This window comes from Rhopalosiphum padi, chromosome 2 (genome assembly GCF_020882245.1).
Source record: "Rhopalosiphum padi isolate XX-2018 chromosome 2, ASM2088224v1, whole genome shotgun sequence".
In the NCBI taxonomy this organism is placed as follows: Eukaryota; Metazoa; Arthropoda; class Insecta; order Hemiptera; family Aphididae; genus Rhopalosiphum; species Rhopalosiphum padi.
Window position 1 is genome coordinate 25,970,059 of NC_083598.1, and position 27,994 is coordinate 25,998,052.

At 28.7% G+C, this 27,994-nt stretch overlaps 1 protein-coding gene across 2 annotated transcripts; it reads right to left on the minus strand.

Moving 5' to 3' along the window:
* On the minus strand, nucleotides 1–27,994 carry LOC132920267 (TWiK family of potassium channels protein 18-like). 2 transcript variants are annotated; one of them, XM_060982514.1, is made up of 8 exons: nucleotides 27,641–27,994; nucleotides 19,423–19,764; nucleotides 17,897–18,135; nucleotides 15,702–15,855; nucleotides 4,401–4,603; nucleotides 1,935–2,243; nucleotides 1,589–1,669; nucleotides 1–408 (listed from the first exon to the last, which is right to left on the minus strand). In XM_060982514.1, the coding sequence occupies exons 1-8, from the start codon at nucleotides 27,645–27,647 to the stop codon at nucleotides 223–225; spliced, it is 1,521 nt and encodes a 506-aa protein (XP_060838497.1). In that variant the 5' UTR covers nucleotides 27,648–27,994; the 3' UTR covers nucleotides 1–222. The 2 variants fall into 2 exon arrangements, with proteins under 2 accessions (XP_060838497.1, XP_060838498.1); XM_060982515.1 differs by lacking the exons at nucleotides 15,702–15,855; nucleotides 17,897–18,135; nucleotides 19,423–19,764; nucleotides 27,641–27,994 and adding exons at nucleotides 9,043–9,343; nucleotides 11,261–11,792.

The window sequence follows — 27,994 nt, forward strand, 5'->3', positions numbered from 1 at the left end:
GAAAAGAAAAAAAACTGACCGATTTTATATTGATCACATATATATATACACAATTATTATTTTTCCATTTTTACAGGATTCGGAAGAGTGCGTCATTATTATTATATGTATTGTATACAACAACCAAGGGAAACAATAACATTGTAACTTCGAATCTCGTATCTCGTATAATAATATAATTTGTACTTGGTCATCGTACATCGTTGAAATGAAAAAAGAAAATCAGTCGTCGTCGTTATCGGTAACTGCGTCCGCATCGATAGTTGTCATCATGTCGTCTGCGTCGATGGTTGTCATGTCGTTCACTACGATAGGCGCTGGCTCGTTATTATCTGTCCTTGGTAACCCGAGACCAATTGTTGCACTTATTTTGGTCGTCGCTTGTCTGAACGAATTCTGCAACTTTTCCTGAAATATAATAATATAATAAACACGAAATCGTATAATATTTTGTATACATAAAGGTTTTTTTTTATTATATGGCTCCAATGACTCTGCTCGTCTAAAAACAATGTTTTTAATATTATAATATAATGCTTTAAACCTTAAACTATTGGTTCAATGATTAATACATTACTATTTACTATTGTTTATTTTTATGTATAATTTATAAAATGCTAAAACCCTAAAAGACTTATCAAGCAACGATTAAATAAATAGTTTAAATTAAATATTTTTTTCAAAAACGTTAAGTCACACAGTAGTTTACTTTGAATATAATACTATGAAAATCATTTTTTTATCCGAAAGCACAAACATTGACGGTAAATACAAGTGTCTTACATTAAAAATTTCGGCTTGCGGTACGTGCGCTTTGCGGTGCGTCCAAAATAAATAATAACAACGGCTAGAAGGTTTATCCTTTGGATTTCGCATTCCGTGGGTAGGAAATATCGTTATGCCACGCGTACCTACTGTTTAATTAATAATGCAACGTACACATTTACAGGAACCGAAATCCTCTTGCGCCGTAGGTACCCCAAATATATGTAATATATATATATATATATACTATACGATTAATAATCCAGAGACGGTCGGGATTCGGGACACCCGGAAGCTTGCATATATTCATAAGCTAGGCGTAATAAAGAGCACGCTATGTTCGTTGATAAAAATGACCTCGTGGGAAAAACCCTGTATCTCGTTGAAAGAATAATAGGTCGAATCCGTCACAAATTTCGTTATAATATATTGAGCGTATTCGTCTTGATCGCATGCATAAATATTAATTGTAAAAAAAAAAAAATATATACCAAATGCGAAATTCGTGTACGTATAATAATATGTCATAATATATAGTTACTTATAACTGTGCGGGGCATAGAGGGGTATGAAGAATAATGTATATTAAAATAATATAGCTGGGAGCCTTTGATGGATATGATTAAAAATAGGTTTGTTAGGTTTTTATTTCCCAAAATTTAAACGACCGTTAGTATATAATTTCGCTAGAGTGATCGGATGGATAAGAGAAATATATTTCTGTATGGGTAATAAATTCTCCGATTATTTTATCATAGTGGTTGAGCCTTTTAATATGTTAATATCAATACTTTTTAAATAAAACGAATTAGTCAACTCTTACCTGTACAACGTTTATGCACATAGATGTCAGTGCGAGTCCGAAAACCAAGTATACGATAGACACAATCATCACGAGTTGGTTCTGTGAAATAAATGTTCAATATTAACGGTTACGAAATAAATATAAATATGTTAAATTGCTATCAATATTGAATGGTAATGGATAACCCGCGGTAAGACTTTTGTATTAGCGGATTGAAAGTGTACGCATTGCTTTTTTTTTAAATATAAGTTATTTTTTTAAACCCTTTTTCAATGATTTCAAATAATAACTTTTTCTATTAAAATTAGGTCATGAAAATTATCGGACGTAATAAATTATCTTAATCAAACGGTAATGGACGTACCTTGGGCACAAAATCTCCGAATCCGATCGTCGACATGGATATGAAAACGAAATAGAAAGATTCAAAAAATCCCCATCCTTCCTCGAAACAGAACATGATGGCTCCAATGACAATGTACACTACCAGCATGATGAATGCCACTGAAACGGGCAAGTTGAACTCGTCGTCAATAGTGTACACGCTGAGGGCTGGCGTGCTGGGAGATGTTGGAGGAAATCCGGACTGGCCATCCGGAACCCCGCCAAACATGTTACTTGGCCTCCGGAATTTGGTAATGTCGTACATCATCTGTACACCTTTCATAACCTCCTGAAAAAAAAGGTTAGTATTGGACTTTGTTACAATAATTTGGAGGAATAAAACACCGGGAAACTGTGATGTGTATAAAGGAAGAGGGTGAACTCCCGGAATATCGATAGGTATATAATATAACATATTGCTCTTTCCTATTGCATAAAATATGTTGCAAGTTTGAGTCAGATATGGTTAAAGTGGTTTAAAGATACCTACTTAGAACAAAAATGTGAATAATTACAATTGCTTATCATAATAATTCCACTTGTTTCTCAGCTACTATACCGGCTCAGTTTGGTTCTTAAATTCATTTAAAGTAGGATTAATATTTTACAAAAAGTCTACTTTCCTTCTGGTAAAGTTTATCATAATTATAAATAGCTGTAAAAATATTACGATTGGATGAGGAGAGGATTTAAATAAATACTTGTGTAATCTCTCATTTCTGACATAAAATGTATCAAAACACACAATTTATTCGATAAAAATATAAAAGTATTATTATAGTCATATACTTGATTTTGGTAAAAATTTTAATTTTAATGTGGCTTTGATTTCAATAAGCGTTTAAATAGTATTTAATGTTTGCGTGTTTGGTAAATAGCATAATATCGAACATACTGTACCAAATTAATTTTAAATCAATAATAATTAGATTTCGATGTTTGAATTTGGGGCTTATGAAGTAATCGATTTCTAAAAGCTTTTAAAAGTTATTTTGTATATTTTATGGAAATACAAACAATATAATTGTCTTCGTTGTATTACTGTTCACATATTTTTCTCCGGTCAATAGAAATACGAAACGAAACATTAACGCCGTTACTGTCGGTCTTTTTAATTAATTCAACGTCCATTATAGCTTTAAATTAATTACTACCACTTTTGAAATGCAACGACCTATCAAATCAAATGATACCCCCGATCTCTTATTTTAATGTGGTTACTGTAGATAAGAGAAAAAATACTTTTTTTTTGTTAAAAGAGTTAAATAGTTTGTTTTTGTACATTTTGAACCTTCGTTTTAATTTTTAAATGCTACACTTATAAAAAAGAACAGTAGCCTTTATATAATTTTGTAATATGGTACGACTGTTTGTGTTGTGGTTATTATATCCACTTGTTATTTTACTTTAAATTTTAATAAGTGGGTTTAACTATTAAACGTATCGTTAGATCAACATTTTAAATGTACTACCAAATTGAGTAAACAGTTGTAACCACGTGTACATAGGTACACTATACTCTTGACGTACGATACATGAAATATTTGATATTTGAAAGGATAGTTTGATAGTTTTAATTTTTAATTTTTAATGAATTAATAATTTTGATATCTATAGTACATCGTATACAGTATAGAATCAAGAAAAGCGAAGGTAAATACTTGTCATAAACATATTACTCTTTCGACCCATTTTAATCTAATTTTTATCAAATATTTTGTTATAAATTAATACGTTAAAAGTACACGCACACACACAAACACACACACACAAACACACATAGATATTGTATAGTATATTTAGTATATTTATTTCATATACAGTTAAAAACGATTACTTTTAAAATATTAGCACAACATAAACGTAGGTAAGTTAATTAAGTAAATAATACCTAATTTAATTTAAAGCCCTCACAATGATTGATAACATTTTCCTATTCATTTAATAGGTATGGGTAGTGTTTATATAAAGTCAACTTCTGTTAACAATTTAACATATATTATTTATAGATCATAACAATCATTTTGAAATTTTATATATATTATTTTTAGATACTATTCTAGAGGACAGAATCGCAAAATAAAGTAAGTAATTGATGAAACAGTCAATAGATATTATATTTTGACTATATTCAAGCGCGTGATATAAGGTATAATTAACGTAATAATATATTTATACAATGCACAAAGGTCGTTTAATTATAAATAATATACATTTCATATTGGGCTTACACTTACAATATTGCATGCATTACTTTTGCTAAAATGTATAAAATATTTTGAAATGAAATAGTTTATTAGTCATGCGTGTCCTTTATGAACGAACTAAGACTTGACATTCGCATAGTCTAAATCCACAAGTCATTCATAAGTGATAGCACTATTGTACGCTATACGGTTCGTAGAGTTTAAGGTTTATTATGGTCATGGAAATTATTTTAACTTACTTGAACTGGCGCAGTTCTGCGAACTTTTCGACAGCTGCCGGTGTAGTATAGACGCCGGACGAACGCCCAGAGAAATTTAATGCCTCTGGTGAACATTTTACCAAAATCGGCCAACAATATAAGGAATATCGGTATGCCAAATATTGCGTACACAATGGTAATCAACCGTCCAGTATTCGTCGATGGAGATATATGACCGTAACCTGAAATAACGACATTCCATCGTGAGTTATCTAATTTATAAGAACCGCGCCTGGTTGTCTGCAGGTATTTTTTACAAGACATGAAAAAATAATAAATAAATATAAGACCTGATAAGCAATGAAAAAGAAAAGAAAATGTTTATAAATTTAATGTAGATTACTATAAGGACCGGCTTGGTGAATATCTGCGCTGTTTGAAAAATAATATTGCAAAGCTTATCTAGTGGCATACTTGGCGTGTTCAGTTAATTCAATTGTTTTTTTGAGGCTTCAGTGATGGTGGGATTTTATGAATCTGGATGACTGGATTAATACACGGAAACAATTCGTTTTAGTCAATTATTAAATATATATTATAATTTATAACGTAATGATATTAATATTTAATTGTGTATAATAAATTTAAAATACCGTATTGTTATTATAAACAACTAACTAAGACATTAATTAGTATTGGTAATAATTAATTAAAAAATATGTATTTAAAGTAATCAGTGCCCAAAAATTTATTTTTGCCAACTGACCACGAGGCCTTTAAATATGCAGGGCTCTGTGGGACGGGACAGTTTTTATATTTGCATAGCCTTCAAGCCGGCCTTGACAATAAATAATATAAATATTTTAAGAAAAGTATTTTAAAAACAGTGAAAACTATAAAACAGGCATAGTTTTATAATTTGTTGAAAGCACTTCACACGTAACAAAAAAATAGAACGTTTGTCATACACTCATTATACTTGTCGAATTTGTATAATGTATACAAGCTGAAATCATTTCCTCATATGCAGAATTATGAGAAGTGTATAATATAATAATATTGTTTGATTTGTTAATAGATATGTGATTTTAGTGAAACCGGATTTTGTATTTGATGAACGTTATTAATTTCTACACTGCACATATTATAATGTAATCATTTAATTTTAATTTTAATATTGTGAACAGTGAATTCTTTATCTTAAAAATTATAAACCTTTTGAAAAAAATATTTTTAAATAATTTAAGGTATAATAAAATAATATGTTACAATCAGTTCTAATATTTTAATTGAACTAAACGGTATAACGCTAGTCTAGCATAACATATTATATTATATTTGTTATTACATTTTATTTTTCTATATTCAATATAACATAATATTTTTCAAATTTGAATTGTTATAAAAATGATTTTTAATTCAAAATTAATGATTATTATATTAATTCATTAGTTTATTCAATACTTCAGTAGTAAGTTAATGCACTAGTACATAATACTTTTATTTAGTTAAATTAAATAATCACATTAACTAGAAATTGGTAAGTATTTAATTGTTGTCTCACAGTATACGCAATGAAAAGTTTATTGATAATCGATGTTCGCCAACAATTTTTAACATTTACTTACAACAGTTACAACGTATTGAATATATATAGGTACCTAGTGATATACTGTGTTTACCACGAACATGATATGTTAAGAAAAATATCATATTAACGTGCATCATTTGTATTGCCTATCGATCAAACGTTCAAGATTAATTTTTAAAACAATTATAAATGATCAGTCGTTTGATCCGACATTTTACATACTCATGTGTCGACTATTATATAATTTGATGTGTGTTTACTGATCTAATAAGTGCATTCAATTTAAATAAATTTAATTTTAAAATTATAAATTTAACTTGTACTTAGCCCATTTAATTAAATCTACTCACGTGTTCTATTAGTTGGTAAAATGTTTTAGTAGTTTAGAAATTTGAATACATATTTAATAATGTACACGTGTGTACAATAAGAAAGTAATTTGTTAAAATATGCATGTAATTAATTTTATATAATTACGCGTACATAGTGTATTCGTATATATATATGTAACGGAATTTTCATTAGAAAATGCGTACTTTACACATGTTAAATACGTATTGTAGGTCAAATGAAAATGAACAATACTATGCACTATGCTGTATACATTTTAAATACCTACCTACATGAAGTAACAATGGATAACTATTCAAGGTATATACTTGTTATTTCTAATTTGTTTCATTCACCATGTATGTACACTGGACTAATGTAATATTAATATTATTTAATACCGTCCAATACGCCTTATACCTGAGGGATGTTTAAATTCTTCAGTTCCGCACAACAATGGATTACTATTACACTATGTGAATCTATAACGGATATCAACCGGCATAATGGGTAAAGTTAGTAAAACGAGACATAATGGAATCGACTCAACTAGATTATTATTATTATTATTCACAGGACATAATAATATTATAGATTATAATTTATTCAGATTTTCTACGAAGGTACGAATATCCGTGTTTTGCGAGTAATCAGCGTCATGTAGTGTTGTTTTGTTGTTGTTGTTCATATTTCTAATTTTGTACATCGATCGATGGAACGAATGTTTGGGTGTAAACTGTAAATACGTTGCGCCGGGTCTAGTGGCCGGAAAAACTAATATCAAAAGACTAGAATTTTAGTGGCAACAAAAATATTTTATACCGAGGGAGTTAGATCAGATTGATTTATGAACCGTTTAAAGTTTAGACGAATGGAGCCTAGTGAATATTTATTATATGTGGAAAATGGGCGCCGAGATAAAATTATAACTTTACCATCGCATCACTCTTCTTGTCCAAACATCAAACACCAATCATTTGTCTGCCGTAGTAACATTATGATAATTTAACTAAATAGCTAATTTCATTTTTGGTGTACCTAATTAACAATATTTATGTTATATACTACATGAGCATCATGCAAATACAATATAGGTACTTATGAGTCCTATGAGTCCTAAATATTAAATAATGCTATAGTATCAATAATACCACTGTGAAAGCAATGACTATAAGCTATTTTTATTTTTATTTTATTACGAGGAAAATAGAAAAAAAATTGATAATTTTCAAGTATTAAAAATATTTTATTAGATTGAAAATTTGTCGATTATGATTATTGATTTTTAGAAAATATTCTATAATTATGTAAGTACAGCAAATATAACATATCCGAAGTACGACAATTAAATTGAAAATATTATCAGATTAAAGTAACTACTAGGTTTTACAAAAAAATCACAAAAAATGATAAATCATGTTAGACTAGTATTATATTTCCCTTGTGAAATATAACTTACGTTGCGCTATTTACTGTGAAACTTAAACGAAAAAATAGCAATATTTTATAGTGTTCGTGATAAATATGATTAAGTTTCGGTGTGATAAGACCACAGGTGAACTGTGTTTATTGCACCGTTAAAATGTAGTCAAACGTTTTTGAGACCTTATAATGTAATATATATGATATATAATGTTATACGCGTTATACGATCATTATACCTGCAGCCATCATGGTGTATATTAGAAAAACGTGGGATAAGGCCGTAAAAAAGAACCGTGTTATCCGGTCATCTTAATATAATCGTGTGATCAAAATTTACGTCATATCTGCAAAACGCATTTCTTTTTCAATTAATTTGCTGGATGAAAAACATTACCATCGGAAGATGTGAGCGAATAAAGTTTTGCTGCACGAATATAAACTTTAAAGCTTGATTAAATTAGAAAAAATCGTCAAGTCGACACGTCTGCACCTCTATTTACAAATATACTGATCTCAAACTTCTCTTTCTCTCTCTCTCACACACATACACACTCGTGCCGACTGTGGTATAAATTAGTTTGCTAACCGTTAACAAATCGCTATGGAAATATTCTGTTTTTAATTATTGAGAAATTCCAAATAATTACAACGACCGATTAAGAACCCAAAAACTATTTTTTTTTTTTATTTTATCTAATGATAGTTTTTTACAAGGCTTTAGCCTACAGCAGTGGTTTTCAAACTGGGTGCCGCGAGTATGCACTAAGTGTGCCGCGGTTTTTCCATAAATTATCGATTGCACTGAATTGTGATATAAGAAAATGCGGGTATGTGTCAACTATTCGTCCAAGAATTAAAAATATTTGTTAGCCCATCAATCACATATTTCTTATTAAATGTATATATAATTATAAACAATTTTGTTCATCTAAAAAAAAGGTCAGTGTGCCGTGAAAATTTTTTGAAGTTTACGGTGTGCCGTGTATAAAAAAAGTTTGAAAACCACTGGCCTACAGGTTACCTATTGGTATTATTGTATATCGTATTTAAATGTATATAGTTAATCTAAAACACTATTTTTATATATTAAAGCACACGGATTGGATCTGTTATTTGGATTATCTGCTGTATACGGATCGATCTGCAATACATTCAAATTAGGACCACATCGATGGCGGGAGGATGAGGAGGGTATCTATAAATCGATAGTTAAACGCGGCAAGAACGCTGCGGTACAAGCTTTGATCGATTTGCGAAATAGAAACACATCACTCCTGTCGCGCTGAACCGACAGTCCGTCAGGCGTGCGCTAGGCTGCGAAATGCGCGCATTTACCTATGGTCGTGACCACGGTGAAACAGTAAATGGCCGAGTTGACGAAGCTCCACGAGCTTCGGCCGCTGTACGTGGTCGTGCCCGCCTCGAACGCGTCGTGCAGCTGCTCCTCGAACTCGACCAGTTTCCGGCGGGCCGTCTGTTTCCACTGGTCCGCGCCCATCCGCCGGCTGTCCGTCCACAGCCCGTCCAGGAAGTCGCGCTTCACCCGCTTCACGCCGCACTTGTAGAACGACTCGAACGCGCCTTCCGTGTAACGGAACACTAAACCTCCCACGCCGCACATGACCACCAATATCACCTGTGCATTGGTCATGAGCAATGGACCGCGTCAGGTAGTGTGCAAGGGCGCTCGCAGTGGGGTATCGTGGGATGCTGGGGATGCCTTCCCCCCGCTGTTTTAGTCAATATTAATTTTTTTTATTGTTTGTAAAAGAAAAAAAATCGCAAGTGAAAATAGTTACAGATGAAACAATAAAATAAAATTATGTTATGCAACCTAGGTTTATACAATTTTTATTTAATGACCAATCATTTTGATATTTCATAAAATTGGTAATTAGTATAAAATTAATAAAAAAACTAGTGACTTATGAATTATAGAATTTTTTTCAGTGCCATTGCAGTCTTATTCGATACATTATGGTTATATTATATTATATATACACATATACTATGTTTGCTCCCCCTCATGATGAAAGTTTCTGCGGGCGCCCTTGGTCAGATATGTTATATATATAGAGAGAGAGCAAGTAGTCGCGTATAGTGCCGATGTTCGGACTATATACGCGGTCATTTCCTATCCTCCTCCACTTCCCTTATGACCGAACCTGCGATCGGCCAGGTTGTCTACTCCACCGAAATAGATACTCGAGATAACTACGAAAACAGGTGTATAATATCCGAAGTGCGGCCCGCGACTAATGTTTCTACCATCTTAAGATATGTGTGCTTATTGTACATTCTCATACATCATACATATAATAAATAATATTTTCGTTGCTCGTTTGATAACGACCACAGTGATCGGCAATCATATAATATAGGTTATTCATAACATATTATCATTTTAATGCTTATTATTGTTTATTATTTTAGGATACGTAGTCTATTGTAACTAGCATGTTATCGTTGACCGTTCAATAGCGCGAAAGTTACAAGTTAAAAAAAAGTTTTGGTCGGAAACATAATAGATATACATAATATTATCATTATTAATATTTTAAATATTTTAATTAAAGCCGTGAAACAATATTTTTAATTTATTTCTAAATGGTCTGAGTATAAATGGGAAGGAGAATCAAGGCTTAATAATATATAAAATATAATGTTATAGTTTTATATTTTTTATTAGTTGGTACCCAAAAACAACGTGGGCCGCAATTCGTATATACGCTAAAAAGAACACGGACAGAAATTTGTATGTACTCTGAAAAGTATTTGACCGCTATTCAAAAGAAATGTTTGCTGTGAGACAAAACTACTTTTTTTTAGTAGCTACACACTATTGCGAATCGATTCCCACTTCCACCACGGGGAAGGACGTATACATTTGGAGCGGAAAAACTGAGCAATCCATTCGCTCGGTTTTGAAAGATGTATTTATGATATATATATATATTGGATATACAATGCAAAACGGCAGCGGCGGTAAAGCATCAATTCTCGGTAAATTTTTATCCATGAAAAAACCCATTTGTCGGCATAAGCCGAACGTAATGTAACACGAAATAAAATTACCGAGTCAATCCAAAAATGTGTTTTTAGAGTACCACCAAGTATCGATAGTCAAAATACACAGTTAGAGACTTATGCACTCAAAAAAGAAAAAGAAAAAAAATCATGTTGAATATTTTAAATCGATTATTGCTCAGAATCAAGACAAAAAAAAACGCTTTCTATAATATTTTATAAATACAAGAATTTTGTGAGTATTTTGATCTAATCCTGTCTAACTCGTATACGCGTGACATATTTTGATTTACCACTGTGCCAAAGATTGTAAACCGGTCGGTGGAAAAAGTCACGAAGAAAAATGTTAATAGGTACGTTAATCGCATCATATAAGGGACGTGGCCGTTGGGGCCTACCATATTGCTACAACTCTACAGCAGACGCGATCGATTATTTGACGCCGTCCGAACAATGCACACACCCGCGCCCCACTACACCACCCCTTCGCCTATCACACGACTATATACCGCGTCTCTAACTATACCGTGTTGATAAAGCATTTGCGTCCGGCACTCCAGAACTTTTTCCACTCGTCGTCGTGTTCCTGCAGGAAACATCGCCACTGGTGTCTCAGTCCCGTTCCGGCCTCGTCCAGCTTCTTATTACCGTCTCCCCGGTCCTTGGCCTTCTTCTTTTTCTTCCTCCTCCGGGTCGTCGTCGTCGTGCTCGCGGCCGCTTTCCCCTGTACGGATTCCAAGAGTGTTTTCTCCGAGCTCCAGAAACCATCGGTCTCGTAATCCGTGTAACAACTCTCGTTGTTCTCGTCGTCGTCATCGTCACTTTTCTTCATCGTCAGGCGGCGTTTGCGACCGGGATCGCTCGGCGTGACAATGTAAATACCGAGATATTTTTATGACTTTAAGCGAGTCTTACGCGGTGTAACAGTAATAATAGGTTATCGTGTAATTTTTTTTTCTAGTCAAACTGGTCGTCGTCACTGCTAACGACACCGTCACCGAAAACGTTGACCACCGGACGTTCCAGCGTTGGTGTACTGACACGGCACATCATATAAAAAACATTAAAACTGTGTCACAGCCCGCGAAATGCCTGGCCGTGTATAAATAGAACTTGGTTAAATATAACCGAAAAGCGGCGGCTAGCCCGCGCGCAGTCTACTGTTCGTCCTTCTACCATTGCTCGATTTTCGTCGTAAACACTGTTATTATCGGTTCTTGAGAATTGATGCGAAGTATAAGTTTTTTATTAAGTTTAATAAATAATATTATATGCTATCGATAATATATGTGGTGAAATATTTAATTATGTAGTTGAGTGTGATCAAAAGAGTATCTTCTAGTAAATATAATATTGATACTAGTGAAGAAAATAATTATTTTTTTAAATAAGATATTATGTATTTTTTACCCCATTCATTTTTAAATATTTTATCAAAAATGTCGTATATTTATATGCAAGTAAATTATATCAAGAATAGAAGTGTTAGTATATTTATTTTATATTAAAATATATTATGTTTTTCGAAGTTTTAGAATTTACAACGTGAAGACCAATAATAATTTATAATGAGTTAATAATAATATGCAAGGAAAGAAAAAAACCAAAATGTATACAGTAATACGTAATTATAAAATTCTAAATCTATACATCTTGAATCAAAAACATATTAATATCAAATCTAAATTCTTCAAATTTACTTTCTAGACAATTATCGACGTACAATAAGTGATAATCTCCACCGTCACGAAAAATATTACTATAATTGGGATTGAAGATGATTGCTATTTGCCGTACATAACGTATACCGTCCACTACATCTCATTCCTATGTCCGTTTGTACACACATCTTTTTCATACGTGCTAATTTAATAAAAATAACTTTTCTCGTTGCCCGATTGGCAGTTTTACAGTACTCTCAGTAAACAAGTATACCTATTTATTAACCGTATACTAGACCTAGAATTCTGTTGCATTTACATGTTTTTATTTTAACCTGGGATAATAACTGACGTATCGCTGTTAGCTATTAACAATAGCGACAAAACCGTATTTCAACTTTACGATTACAATTGCAAACATTTTAAAAACGCATATTTATAAATATTATAATATAAAAAATAAGGGTAAATAATTATAATTTTAGATTATTATTTTTAGTGAATATTTGAAGATTTTAGCGCATACTTGGTAATCGGTTCAAATTTTAACAGCTGCACTTAATATCAAAAATATCGTGAATTAAAAATAAAGTAAGTGATTTGACATTTTAATTTTGCAGATATAAACTATTATACATATAATGTATAATACTTTGAAACTAGTATTTATTTTAAAGTTCTACATATTATTTATAGTGTTGTAAATATTTTGAGTTGATCACCGTTGTTAAAATCGAGTATAGAGAATTGTATTAATATTTTAGCACTAAAGTAGTCGTTATACGTGTTATAACTTATAAACAAATAGGCACGCGAGGAGAAGTTATTCTTTGTTGATAATATTTTTGTTTATGAGCTTTAGTGAGAACCTTTTGAATAACCATTGAACACTATTCAATATTATTGTAGTGAAACAAACGCATCGTACAACAAAAAATACAATTAAATCGAAAATTCCATGTCTAATCGTATTGTTTATCTTGAATTCGAATTGGTCCTGTTAAAAACTATTCATTTTGTACCCAAATTATTCAGCACTAACATGCCTCGTTTATAATTCATACTATTCGAAGACATTGTTTTTACGTGGTTAAGTGGTTTATTTGTTTTAACACAAACATAAATATATTTGTGCTATATGCATAAAACATTTGTATTACGAAAGGCGATTTCTTTTTCGTTTTTGGTTTTATATTTATGGTGCTTTAATCCATTCATTTACATATTTTGTACTTGGATTTCGACAACTTGAATACACTATAATATTACCATTAATAATTAATTTTATTTTCAAATCGTTCCTTTTCTTGAAATTGTATTACATTGTATTCAATTAATGTTTAGATGATTTGAGTATTTGACAGCGGTATAGTAGATAACTTTTGTTTTAAACGATTGCCAAAAGCTTTTGAAAAATAAAATAATAAATTAGAAATACCTTACCTACTATTCATTTTAAAAATTATTTTTTTCCCACTGCATATTTAAAGTGAAAAATTATATTTTTATTTTACAACTTTTAAGTTGTAATAATGAAATAGGTAATTATTTTTCACTTAAACAATTCAAACTTAAATAGATTTGTGTAATTGACATTCACCAGGTAGCGGTTATAGAATGAAATGCATTTTTTTTTAGTTGTGTTCAATCGAATTATACAAAACATACTATAGCTATAAATAAAAATTAAAAATTAACACTAGTGGACGTAGAATAGGATTTAATAAGATAGTAATTTTGACATGCTATTTTAAAATTCAAATGGTTTTAGACTTTTACAGAGGAAATTAAATTAAATTTAAGATAATATAATTGTTTAAACGATCTAATTATGTTGTAAGTAAATTATTCAATGTATACTCTAATAATATATTGAAGTAAAATATAGTATTTGAATGCTTTTAACTACTTTAATGTAACGAATAGTATAGAATATGTTGTACCTATTATGAAGAATTGTTGAAAGATTATTCTTTAATAGTTTTATAGAATTTATTCCATAAATATAAGAAAACAAATTGTTTATTATGTAATATAATATTTTTGGTGTCTAATCAAATATGTATTGTCTTTTGTTCAGCACTTCAGCGTCAATGTTAAATAAAAATATCTATACAAATTATTACAATACACTGATATAGTTCATGGAAAATACAAAAATATTAAATAGCACATTAAATTGTCAATAATTCTGAGATCTGAGGCAAAATACTAATGTTGGTATATAAGTATTTATTTTTATTTTTAAAAGATTCTTGTATTATTTTCTTTTTTTTTTGTTTAAGTTTGTTTAATGTATTGTTATGATGATAACTACCATGGATATTATATTGATAATGACATACCTATAGTTCTAAATAAAATACCTTTATATGCGGTTGTAAAGAAGTAAATGCTTTGTAGAAAATAAGTAGATTATACTTATTTGATGTTTTCGTTTGGAATATTGATGGAAGTTTGATGATACTTGATATTTACCTATTTGTTTATTGTTGATATTATCATTATTAAAAAACTACAAACGAGCTTATACAATTTATTTTATGATTTTATTTTTGTTTATTTAAAATTAGTATTATTTATTTTTAACTAAGTACGTATAAAGTATTTTGAAAATTCTAATTATTTATTAATTATTATTTAGAAAATCAAATAGATATTACTACTTTCTGCTGCCTTTATAATAACGGTCGCTTTGGAGTGATTTTAACTCTTACTACTCATATTTCTATGTACACATTTTAATAAGGTTATAATATGTTATATATTATAATAAATTCAAAGGAGAGAATTTGTTGTTTATAATTGTACAAAACTGTTTATGTTATAAATTATAATAATCCATTTAAGTATAATAGTAAAATTCAAATCAATTGAACAGGTAATGTCATTACATCAAAAATTTAATTATTTTAAATTTTAATGAATGTAAATTTGTAAATTATTTATTACTTTTATCTATTTTTTTTTCACTTGAGTAGTACATTATAGTTTTGATATAATATTTTTAGATTTTAATCCATAGTTGTATAGTAAAGAATCTGGATGTTTAAGTATTTGTTACACGTTTGCCACAATCATGGTACCATTGGTACCTAATTAGGTGTCCCCGAAAATGTTTCCACATTATAATTTATTAGGTTAATATGTAGTTAAGTAGTTGTAGGTATAAACGTTTTCAAAACGAATTAGGAACAATGCAGAATTTATTATACCAACAATGACACAACGGCGAGCGTCTAAAGTACACAATATAATATGTGTCTTGAGGTCTGTACTCACTACTCGTGTATTATTTAAACTTACCTATAGTTGTGAACACAGTGCCACAATAAAATACGGCGTTTAAATAATTCCATTCTGGTTTGTTGTTCTGCACAAAAAAGGATTCGTAATCTCGAATGAGGTTTACGGTTTCTATAAATATTGAGTCATTTTTTTTTACGATTTTCTCCATCAGCTAAAAATAACAATAAAATAAACCGTACATTAATTGTATATAATATAATCATCAAATAATTAAATGAAGTTAAAAAAAAAAAATATTTTTGTTTAATTATTAGTATTTATTACATTTTAAATGGATTTAACGGTTTCAGAACATTGTTTATAAACATATTATAACATATAACTACCTACTTGTGTTATTTTTGATATATTTTTAAATATATATAATTTTTAGTCTGTAGTGATATAAATGTATGTACATCATTCAAAGTTTTAATTATTAATGTTGACTCGTTGGTGGTAGCAGACAGATGTATAGTCGTATAGTCATTATAAGTGAAATATATGAAACTTCAAAAATAGTTTATCCTTAAAATTGTATGTACCTATAACTATTTATTTAATTACATTGTTTTACCTGTATTGTATAATGCATATTTGAGCAATATGCGATACTTTATGATTCATAAAGTTTAATTTATTTTAAAAACGTAAAAATGAATAGCTGTATATTAGTGTAATATAACCATTTTTTTTGCATTGTATGTGTTTGGTTTAAATTAATGTATATTATAAAGTGATATAGATATAATATGAAATACCTTTTGTATTTTGATTTATCGTTTTTATATGTATTTTCCTAGTATCCCTTAGTTGATTTGTTATTTTTCTATATACTTTCAGTTTGTAGCTAGTTCATAAAGTTTTGTTAAGTTATAAGTTTTTTTTATTGAATATAAACTAAAAATATTACAGAATATTGAAGAAATGACTCGAATAATAATGATTTAATTTTGATTGTGAAGTACGTTAATTATTAATATCTACTTAAGTATTACATTTAATAAATAAGCAATATTATAATATGCACATTGGTATCTGTTTAAGTTTTATTAATATTTTATATTTTTTAGGGAGGACTACTAACTAGAAAACGTGTGTTATTTCGACGACAGTCATTATAGTGGTATGCAAAATGCAATTAAATCGATTTTTACATGTTATAGTTAAAATATCAGAATAACCTTACGTTGACCAACAAGTAACTTCAGGTACAATTATGCAGTCTAAAAGATAATAGACGCTTTTTTAAATTGTATTAAGTTCAGTGGCGGTGCGAGGTAAAATTAATAAGTGGCCGAAGTAGACTTAAAGAGGCCCTTTTTAAAATTTTTTTAGTAAACATTATTTAAGTAATAATAGTTATTTAATAAATATTAAGATTTAGAATTTTTTAAAACAATAAACTCTAATTATTAACTTTTTATTTGCAAATGTAGTTTTAATATAATTTTATTTACACATAATTATAAAATTAAATACATATTTTTTTTAAATTAATAATACTATAAGAAGTTTAAATTTTTTTTTATTTACAAGAAATGGACTTTTTGGCTTTTTGCTTCGGCAACAAAAGCATACACAATACATGTGTTGACTATAGAGGAATTCCAAGAAACGACCATTATTAGATATTAATAGTTTAATACTGACAATGCTGTTTCTGTCAAATTGTCCTATGATTTTTAGAAATAATAAATCATGTTTCTAATTTTAACTGACGCTCATATAGTGTATTTTCAATATACCATAGTAACAAAAAATAACTACATTAGTACAAAAATGTATTCTAATATGATGAATTATTGACGAGTACCTATATATGTAATTATTATGTTTATGATATTTTTTTTTTACAATAAATTAATTTCATAGATACAATACTTTTTGTATATATACTTCTTCCATATTTCTCTATGGTTAATTATAAAGCCCTTTAGAACGCGAGGCCCTTTGAGGTGCGAGTTCGTGGGCAATGGCCCACACCGTCCACGCCTAGCGCCGCCACTGATTAAGTTATACATATTATTATTCATAGAAAAAAAAATCACCAAATAAGCTTAAAAATTATCCGTATTAAAATTAATACTTAACATTATGTTGAAATAATTCCTTTGATCGCGATTTATGTCACTGCTATTTGTTATTATATTTTAAGTTTAAACGTACCGGCGTATAGCTTATTATTAATTTGCTTATGAATCAATACTTACATTGGCAACATTTATAACCAACTGTTCTCTCCCTCTGAGAACTATGTTTTGGTCTTTGGACCCTTCGACTGCTTGAAATATTAGAGCTCCAGCTGCGCAATAACCAGCAGCAATGAAAAGTAGGAAGAAATGAGTAAGCCACATTCTAGACCATTCTCTAATTTTGTCGTACATCCAGAAAACGGCTCTTTCGCCAAAGCTCAAACTTGATTTGGCCGTGGAGACGATATCTTTGACTCCTTTTTAAAATTAAAGATGATTAGTAGGTACTTTACAATTTAATAGTTCTTCGTGTTCAAAATAGTTATAACTTCAAGGCATTTATATATATATTTTTTAAAGTACCCAATACTAGTTAATTTATATACTGTATGTATACTTGTAATTGAGTATCATTTGGTATCATATTTTTTTTTAATTGAAACAAATTTTGTTTAACTATATTATATAAAAGGTACGTACATATAAAATGTATGATACAAATAAACCATGGTAATAAAAGGGGTGTGCGGAAGGACTTATGTAAACTTTTATGGTAAGGATGATCAAGTAAGACAGTAAATAAAATTAAGCGTCTAAGCTATAAAAATTAAATTATGACTATGGATTAGTCCAATAGAAATATTTTTAAAATATATTATTTTTGGTGGATTATACTCAAAATCATTTTTTATATTAACACGTGTTAATAAAATGCAACGTTTTTGGCTATTATAGGATATTTATTTTAAACGTTTAAAGTTAGCCATGATAATTAATTTATCGTATAAGCCTATAATTATCCTGAAAATAGAACATAATTTAATCTTATTATGGTCTTGGAATTTATTAACTTTGTAAATATCAATATTTTAACAAATAAACGGTTTATAATGAAATTATAAAGATCACTAAAATGTTTTTTTTTGCAGTGTACACTTTTTTTTTTTTTTTTTTAATTGTTAGTGGCTTACAAAAGATAGCCACTGCCGTTAGGTATTTTTATTATTAATAATGTGTTTGACGCAATTCGTAATTCATATAGTCCGTGGGTAATCGTGTTTTTTATTTGTTAGAAATAATACTATTACATATACACCACCTGCCGTATTCGTAATTACGAACAAAGGTATCCAAAGTTAAAAAATAAATTTGCGAAAAGGCGAATATCGCCATTGCAATGTAAAACGTTTACATTCATTTATACAAAATTAATATTCACTAAACGATCAACTGAAGTCACATTTATTATATGATGAATTTCATCGGGTTCAAACATAGAATTAACTGCCTCGGCCTTTTACATTCTTTAGTGTATATTTTCTACATAACTCTTTATCGACATTTGACCTAAACTAACCTGATCTAACCTAATTTCGAACTTAAATGGCTCTCAGTTTCGTTTGTTATGCAACGCCGTGCTGTTGATTATAATTATCAGCAATTACCTACCACCAACGTTTCTTGCCGTTAATTTGCACCCACAACATCGCAAGAATAAAATCAAGGAATAATATTATAATTAAAAACGATGATACGACGTTTACCTTCTAGCTGTTTGAAGAAAAAATCTGTGGCTTTGTTGGACGTGTACGCCTGGTAAAGTTGCGGTGAAAATCCATTCGGGATGGTCGGGTCGGCGGTCGGGGTCATAGGCATGTTCATGCACATGGCGGTCGGGGACGACGGGAAAAACTGGAATTTCGGCGGTTTCGCTGGTATATCAGGTGCAATCTTCAGTGACATTGTGCTGCGCGACAGGCGGCGTGCCGGTGGTTTGGGCACATCCAGCTGTTGCGCGTCGGCTGCAGGACGGTGTTCATTGTCCTGTTCCTGCTGCTCCTGCTGATGATGATGCCCCGGCGGCCCGTTTCCTTCTCCTCCGGGTCCTGCGATATAAATTCACAAAGCACCGGGCCACACCGTTTCAATTAAAATCAGTTTATACAACAACGAAACGTCTCGCTTACGCGAAATGTGCGCACTATCGTATAATAATTTACTCATTACGCGTTATTTTAAATAATTTGTACACTCATGTATGTTTACTTGTGTGAGTATGATGTTAGATGATTAAAGTCATTCGATACGTTTTCACAAAACGTTGACAATATTGTGAAATCCAATCAAATATTTCTGTGAAAGATTTATTTAAAATTAGGTACATTCCTAATTTTTACGATAATACTTTTTTTTAATACTTTTAGCTTATTTTACTGTTTATATGTATAATATATTATATACTGCATGAATATTTTACTAAATATTTTAACAATTTAAACTTGAAAAGCTCTAAGTAGACAAAAAAAACTTTGAACTAGTATTATTAGAGTTGAGATAAACTATTAGTCGATATCATAATATATTTATACCTTGACATTTTGGAAAAAATGCTATATACGCATCTATTTATTAGATGCGACTAAAGGTTACTCGAAAGTTTTAAAATGTATTAGAATTGCACCGTAATAAATTAATATAATTGTATTGCAATCTATGTGGTTGAAATTAACATTAGGTATATCATACTTAATTAAATACAATGGACATCATACATTAAAAAGATACAAAATATTGAGATTTAATGATCTTATAGAAAACCAGATACATGCATAATTTAAGAACGTACTTACTATTTCTTGTATACACCTAAGTTTAATATTGTTATTATAAATTATAAACTATTGTTTTGGGCTTATATTTTGGCAAATATATTTGCATTTTTAACAGTTTTCTAACCAAACATCTCATTGGTTAATGTATGAATTTAAGTAGCAGTTTTTACATAATTTTTTTTTGTTTTACTTCATCTATTAATTTGTTAGATTTTGAGTACAGAATTGGTTTTTTTGATAACGTGTTGTTTTAAATATATCTGAAGTAGGGTTAACCCATTGAAATTGCTCTAATGTTAAATATTTTTCTTTCATATTTGTCATAGAAAATGTTCAAATCGTTTTTTTTTTTTTACTTTTGTGCATTAATGTAAATATACATATTGTATTTTGTATTGTTCATAAGTTTTGTTTTAACATTTAAACAGTTGTAATTGTGTACCTATCGAGTAACCATGCACCTATATAATATTTATATTTTTTACGTTATATTATTAAAAATGAATAGATACTAAAATCATTATTATTGTATAACACATACCAAAGTACTTGTGCAATTTGAATCAATTTATTACAAATTTACAAATTTAATATACTATCTCTATAGGTACGATATTTTTCATACAATATTATATTAATATATTTTGATGAGGCAGACAAATTAATTAATATTAATATTTTATAAATATTACAAATATTTATTAAATCCATATTTTATATATTATAGATTAATAATTATGTACATTTTCCTAAAGCTTATTTTAAAATTAATGGTAATATTAATTATTGAAAAATAATATATTGTGATATAGTTTTTTAGTAAAGAATGTGGAAAATAATTCAGAAATCTTGGGTTTTAACAAGTAATTTTAAGTTAATTCATACTATAAAATTTAATATATAAGTTTAATATAACTGTAATGTAACATAATTATGACATACTATTAAATAAGGTAACAAATACGAAGTACACAATATTTAGATAAATAGTATTGTAGAATTTAGTTTACTTTTAGAGGTTAACGAAGACACATTATAAACACATGACTGGTTTTTTATGATTTTATTTTTTAAACGAACTTTGAAATTATTTTTAGATTAATAAAATATTTTATATGCAAATATATTTTTGCAATAATCATTATTCATGTTTATAAATTGGAGAATCATTATTTTTATACTGTAAATAATTTAACAAAATATATTTCCATAATTTCATGTATACCAAGTATTTGAAAAAAAAAATGATAAATTTAAATTATATTTAAATTTTTGAATGTCTTTTTCTTTATTTAACATATGTAATAAGATAAACTGATGAATTTCAGTAAAAAAAAATAATATATATAATATGTAAATATTATATAAATATGTAATATATATATATTTATATATTATAATATAATTAATCAATACATTCAGGAATACAATAAAATGTTCAGACATGTTGAGACTATTTATGTATTTTTGAAGAAAAATGCAAACTGATTTTAAGTTACTTTCACAGTGTTACATTTTGAGTTATAATGCAATTTTGACTATATATTGTATTAGTTCACATCTGCGTACAATATACTTACCTACTTCGTTATTTTATAATGGAAAAGTCTTGTTACAATCATGAACCCTACTTTATTTATTTACTTTACATTTGATTAGACAATAATATGGGTTTTGTATTTAAAATTTACTTTTACAAAGATCAATTAAATATATTTATAAAAAAAAATAGAATTTTTGTGAAGGTAGTTGTTATCACAATATGACTTCGATTTTTCATTAAATAATAGAAAAATTGTTACATCAATCATTCTAAGGTTTGTTCTTAATTGGATAATATTAAGTATGTTAAAAATTATTTTATATTAATAATAAGGTTTGACCCTAATATTTAACCCTAAATATTTTAATATTAAGCACTCATTATACTAGTACTTATTATTAATGACTATATAAAATACATTGTTTCTTTGCAATATTAAAAATGTGTACTTACATTCTTTTAATTATATTGTTTAGACATCTATGACTAAATGATAGCAATGCTTACGCTTATTAAAAGAGATTGTGATATCAATTACTTTTGGTAAAAATTTACAATAAGTTTTGTATTATTAAAACAAATTAAATCCATTTATTGATCCGTCTGATTTATTGCTTAAGGTTTAGATACCTATATTAATTTTACATCGTATAATGCAAACTGTCGTTATTTTCCCATAAATTATTTTAAATGTCACGGAAAGCCATCAAAACCATCAACGATGTCAATGCGTAAGTTTATTTAAATGTGGTAATAAAAAAATGTTTATAGACAAATTGCTACAACACTGTTTATACATCACATGTCGAGAATATAATAATAATGATACTTGTTATTAATAATCAACACGAATTTTTATTATTATTATTTTTTTTTTTTTAGTTTGCAATCATTTATGTCGTATACCATAACCTTTTTTACTATGCATAGCAGTCAAATGCGATAACTATCCATTTAGGACATTTTTTGGCACATACATATTTTAGTAACGTTTTGTTCTTACAAAAATTGTTTTAATATTATGGCGCGTAATTAGTATTAAATAATTTTCGAAGTAAAAATAAAATTCTAATTTTTGATCAAACATTGAATTTAACTTTTTTTTCGCTTTGTATAATAACTAAAAAAAAGTAATTTAAAATCATTAAGATACGCGTTATGTAACAATAATCGATAAAGTACATATTATAAATGTTAATATTGACAAAAATACCTTTTAGTATTTTACCTCACATATTCAAAAATAATATTATTGTTATGCCTTATATAATGACATTATTATTTTTAATCTTTATGAAAAATATCAAAAAATGTATTTTATTCAATATTATAATATAATTTTTTTATTTACATTACTTTTTAAATCATGCATATTACAGCGTCTTTACAACCTTTAATTTAAAATTTTATTATGTGATTCGTGGTAATTTAATTATTAGTTTAAATAAATTAAATAAAAATGAATTGAAAACTTGAAAAATAATGGATCAAAATAAATATTTAAGGTTTTCATTTAAAAAGTGATAAATAATAAAAACATGTTGTTTAATACATCTTTACATTTTATTACATACGTTTCTCTTACCTAATTGGTATTTGCATGTAAGCATTTAGATTATTGTCATGTGTATTAATTTATTTTATTAGGTATAAATTATTATCATTATCCTTTTTCACTAAAGTTAAAAATTAAGCTAAATTACTTAAATAGTTAAATATATATTTCGACTTTTACATATTATTGAAATGTGATTTGTGGCAATTATAATAATAATAATTATTGTGACACGTGTTGTGTATGCGTTAGATCTTAAAACCAATCGTGTGTGTAATATAAATAATTAATTCATTTTCATACAAAATAAAAAGTTTTAAAAGCCTAATTTTATATTCATTGGAGTATTGGATATTAAAACGTTAACATCTGGTTTTTGAAATTGCTAATTTCATAATTAGTGTTCACTCGTGCAAGTATTTCAAAATTAAGATATTATACAGCATAGGCATTGTAACGAAATGTAGCATTGTAATAGCATCTCTCCATAATCCACTTTCATTTGGAAGAATAATGTTTAATCGTTTACTGGAATTAATGGCCATGTGTTTAATCCGGACGAGATATAAATTTAACTCTCCTTCGGTATGATGATTAATTTCCTACGTACTTTAGGTTTCGAGTGAAGCGAGGAAGCTATTGATTTTATAATGACTATAGTATTTTTAAGTTTTTTTCCCCAGTAGTATTTCATATTATAAAAATGTCTACGCCATACGTATGTAATTATATTGGAAATTGAACAATGACTGTATTGGAGTACATTACTGGAATTTTCGTTAGACTTCGAAAAGTTGGTAAAACATAAGAAATCACTAATGACTGTAACGGTCTATTTCGTCGAAATATCGATGATTTTTTGGTAAACCATTCCTTGACTATAAATCATAATCGCTTATAATTTATATACATACATAGTTATCAAACCTAAGATACGAAAATATCAATATCCTTGGCCGAGATGAATGAATAAAATCGAGTATTATGCTTGTTTATGGTGTGTATAATGATTAATGACTAATGATATATTGACAATAATTAATTTTATAAACATTAATATAACCAATTGTTACTTTACAAACCAGTAATTATTCAGTATTACTAACAATGTAAAATTTCGATATTAAACCAGAAAAAATACTTTTTCTGACATAGGATTATCAAGTATAATTCATTTTTTATCCACTAAATGTGTAAATAAAGTAGGAATTGTATTTAATAGTCACTAGTATGCGTATTAAGAACATGTAGGGTCCACCTGTTGGACAAAAGATATATTATTTACATTTTAAAAGGTAGCTATAACTAAATATTTTATGACAAGACGAATTTTAATATTCGATGGCTATTTGTATAGCACAGACATGTTCAAATAAAAAAAAATTGTGGGCTCGTGTAAATTCCAACAGTATACGATTGTTAATTTATCCGTCAAAATTAAGGTAAACCATTACTTGGATATACTTTCATATTTTTATTCATCGATTAGTATAGTATAAATGTATAATAGGTATGTACAATGTATATAACCATCGTTTTTTTTTTTAAAAAAACTGCCATGTTTATCGTTATTTAATTTTTAATATATTATCGTATAATTTAAAAATAATTGATGTTTATTTTATGTCGATATGGACGATATGTACTTTAGACAAATTAATTATATCGATTTTTATATACAAACGCATTGGAAAATAATTTATTAATCAACTATTTTATTGGGCTATTAGTTTTTTAAAACTACACACCACTTTATTTTTCTAAATTTAAAATCACTTATTTATCCATATAATTTCATATCACTATTAAATAGAACAAAATATGACGTTATCTCTGTTTATTGATACTAACTCGCTCAACGTTTAGATCAACTGTCGATATTAATTATAACCACCGACACGGTTGTACGAACTGTAATGATTATTACTCGCCTATGTATTAATTGCAGTTCGTCAAAATATATTTTTGATAATACTGCACAAAGTCATGGCGCGTGATGGCTTTATGAATTATACAGAGACGAGTGGCTCACGGTATTTACGTTATTTGTACACAAGTACCAAGTTTTTTCCCGAACTATATGTCTTAATACCCCGCAGTATACCGGAAAAACCCGCCAAACCGCTATACTAAATAAAAAAAAAACGACATCCGAGTAACTATGCAAGATATATCGATCGTGTGTAAAGACTAAAGTACAAAAGATTGTAAAGTAATTGTATTCAAAGACGTCATATCATAAAGTTTGTAATACATATACGATATATATATATATATATTAATATATATATATACACGTGTATATTATATGTATTATATATATAGTATGGGTACCTACGTTAAACCGTTTCAAATACCGCCAACTCTATAGGGCTGTGTGTAGTTCGATCATAAAAGATTGTTTCAAAACAATATACATCGGCGGAGTTGACATATTATTATATCCTTATACAGTGTGCAGGTAAAATGTTCGTGCCGGTGAAGTTTTTACGAGTTTCTTATCGAACTCTATGACACTCTAATCTCTATATTATGGACTATATACTACCGGAAAATCGGAGCAATTTTCAGTTCACCTCATTGTCGATTTATTTATTTGCTCCCGTAACCAATCCAATTCAAAATTCCGTTTCTAAACACGTTGGTCACTTTGATCGAATTTGACGACAAACTGATTTCGTTATATTTTCGTGACAGACGTGCGTAGGTACTTAATCGTATTTTTTAAACCACGAACTCCATTTTTTTTATCTACCTACATATTATTATTACATACCTATCTTAAAATGATGTAATGCATTATTAAAAAGTTCTGGTCTACATCCAATAATTTGAAATATGAATGTCTTTGGAAGCTGACACGTATGAATAATTATGAGTTTTTTTTTATTATACATTAAGCATCTCAGCGTCCTTAGTTCAAGAGAAAAACGTTTTATATTTTATTAGATTTATTTTTAATATTTTGATTAATTCTGACAATATATTATCAGACAAATTCAGTTAATGTTACGCTTATATAGTAGGTATACGTTTAGTTATAATATAATGAGTACATTTTAACATTTTAACTATAGGAAACGTTTGGTGTAAATGCATGTTTTGTACATAATTTAGTTAATATCTATTAAAATGTAGTATTACTAATATGAAAGTAAATATTTAACTTCTTTAGCTTTGTACCTAACCTATAACTGCAAAATTAAATGTTAACTATGATGTACACATATTTACTTAGAGAAAGATTAAATTATTGTTATATTAAATAATTATTTATAAGAGACTGACGTTGAAATATTTAAACATAAAGAGTTAATCTTTTAAAAAAACAATTACTTATTTGTTATTGTCTTAAGAAACTTTAAAACGTATTAGTTACAAAACTATATTTCTGTTTTATTTTATTTAGCCCAGCCAGCCCATTAATTTCAAGGGTAAACACAGAACAAACTTTTAAGAAATTCCCTGATATATTATTATATTATATTATATATTAATATCGAAATAATTAAGTTATATACGGTATGTTAAATATAATAGTGGTTTTAGATGAATAAAATAATAAATTACCTAGATAGGACAATATTAAGTGTCTTTATGAACTAAAGTGCTTGCATGCAGATTATTTGTACCTATTTTAATTTTTAGTACAACCTTTTGGGATTTGATGCAAATGTATCGTTATGTATGTAGAATATCATTATGCATATGGCACGAGAAACAATTCATTATCACTCGAAATATTCATCAGATTACATTATGTCTATACTTGAAATATTTCTGGTCCAAATGTCGGTGGGATATATATATTGAGTACGGATTGACATGAAAACATATTAGCGCATTGTATCTCATAAACGCGTTAGCGTTTTTATTATTATGGATTTTATACGACGGGATCGTGGTGGGGCCGTGGGGGGGATGCTAATTTTTCAAAACCACAATCGATAATGCTCTGACCGACAACAAAAGCTCGCGATTGGAAAAAAAAAATAAAACAAAAAAAATAGACAACCGTCGGCACTCTGCATCGACGTCGCTTATTTATTTACCGTCCATTATTGTCCGGAAACCGTGGCCAGTGATGCTGCAACGCCTGTAACGTACGGCGAGGAGTCCGTCGGCGCCTCGGACCGGAAATAGTGATAACTACGCGGTGGCTGCGGAAGTCGGGTGTATATCGTTGTGCCCTGCAGTATCGCGGTATAATAATATTGTCGACGCGTAGTAATGGCAAAATAATTGGTAATCGCACAAATCACTGACGGGGCCTGCGACGGCCGTGTCGACGATAACGGGCTTAAAGGTACCTCTCAGCGACTCGATCATAATAATGATAATGATGTGATCTGTCGACCGGTCAACGGTCGTGGCCGTACTGAATAAACCGAAGGGTTCGTTTACAT

Coding starts and splice junctions, on each gene's coding strand:
- LOC132920267 (XM_060982514.1), bottom strand. Junction 15,856..17,896: donor TGGTTATAAATGTTGCCAAT/GTAAGTATTGAT, acceptor TGTTATTTTTAG/CTGATGGAGAAAATCGTAAA. Junction 2,244..4,400: donor GCAGAACTGCGCCAGTTCAA/GTAAGTTAAAAT, acceptor CTTTTTTTTCAG/GAGGTTATGAAAGGTGTACA.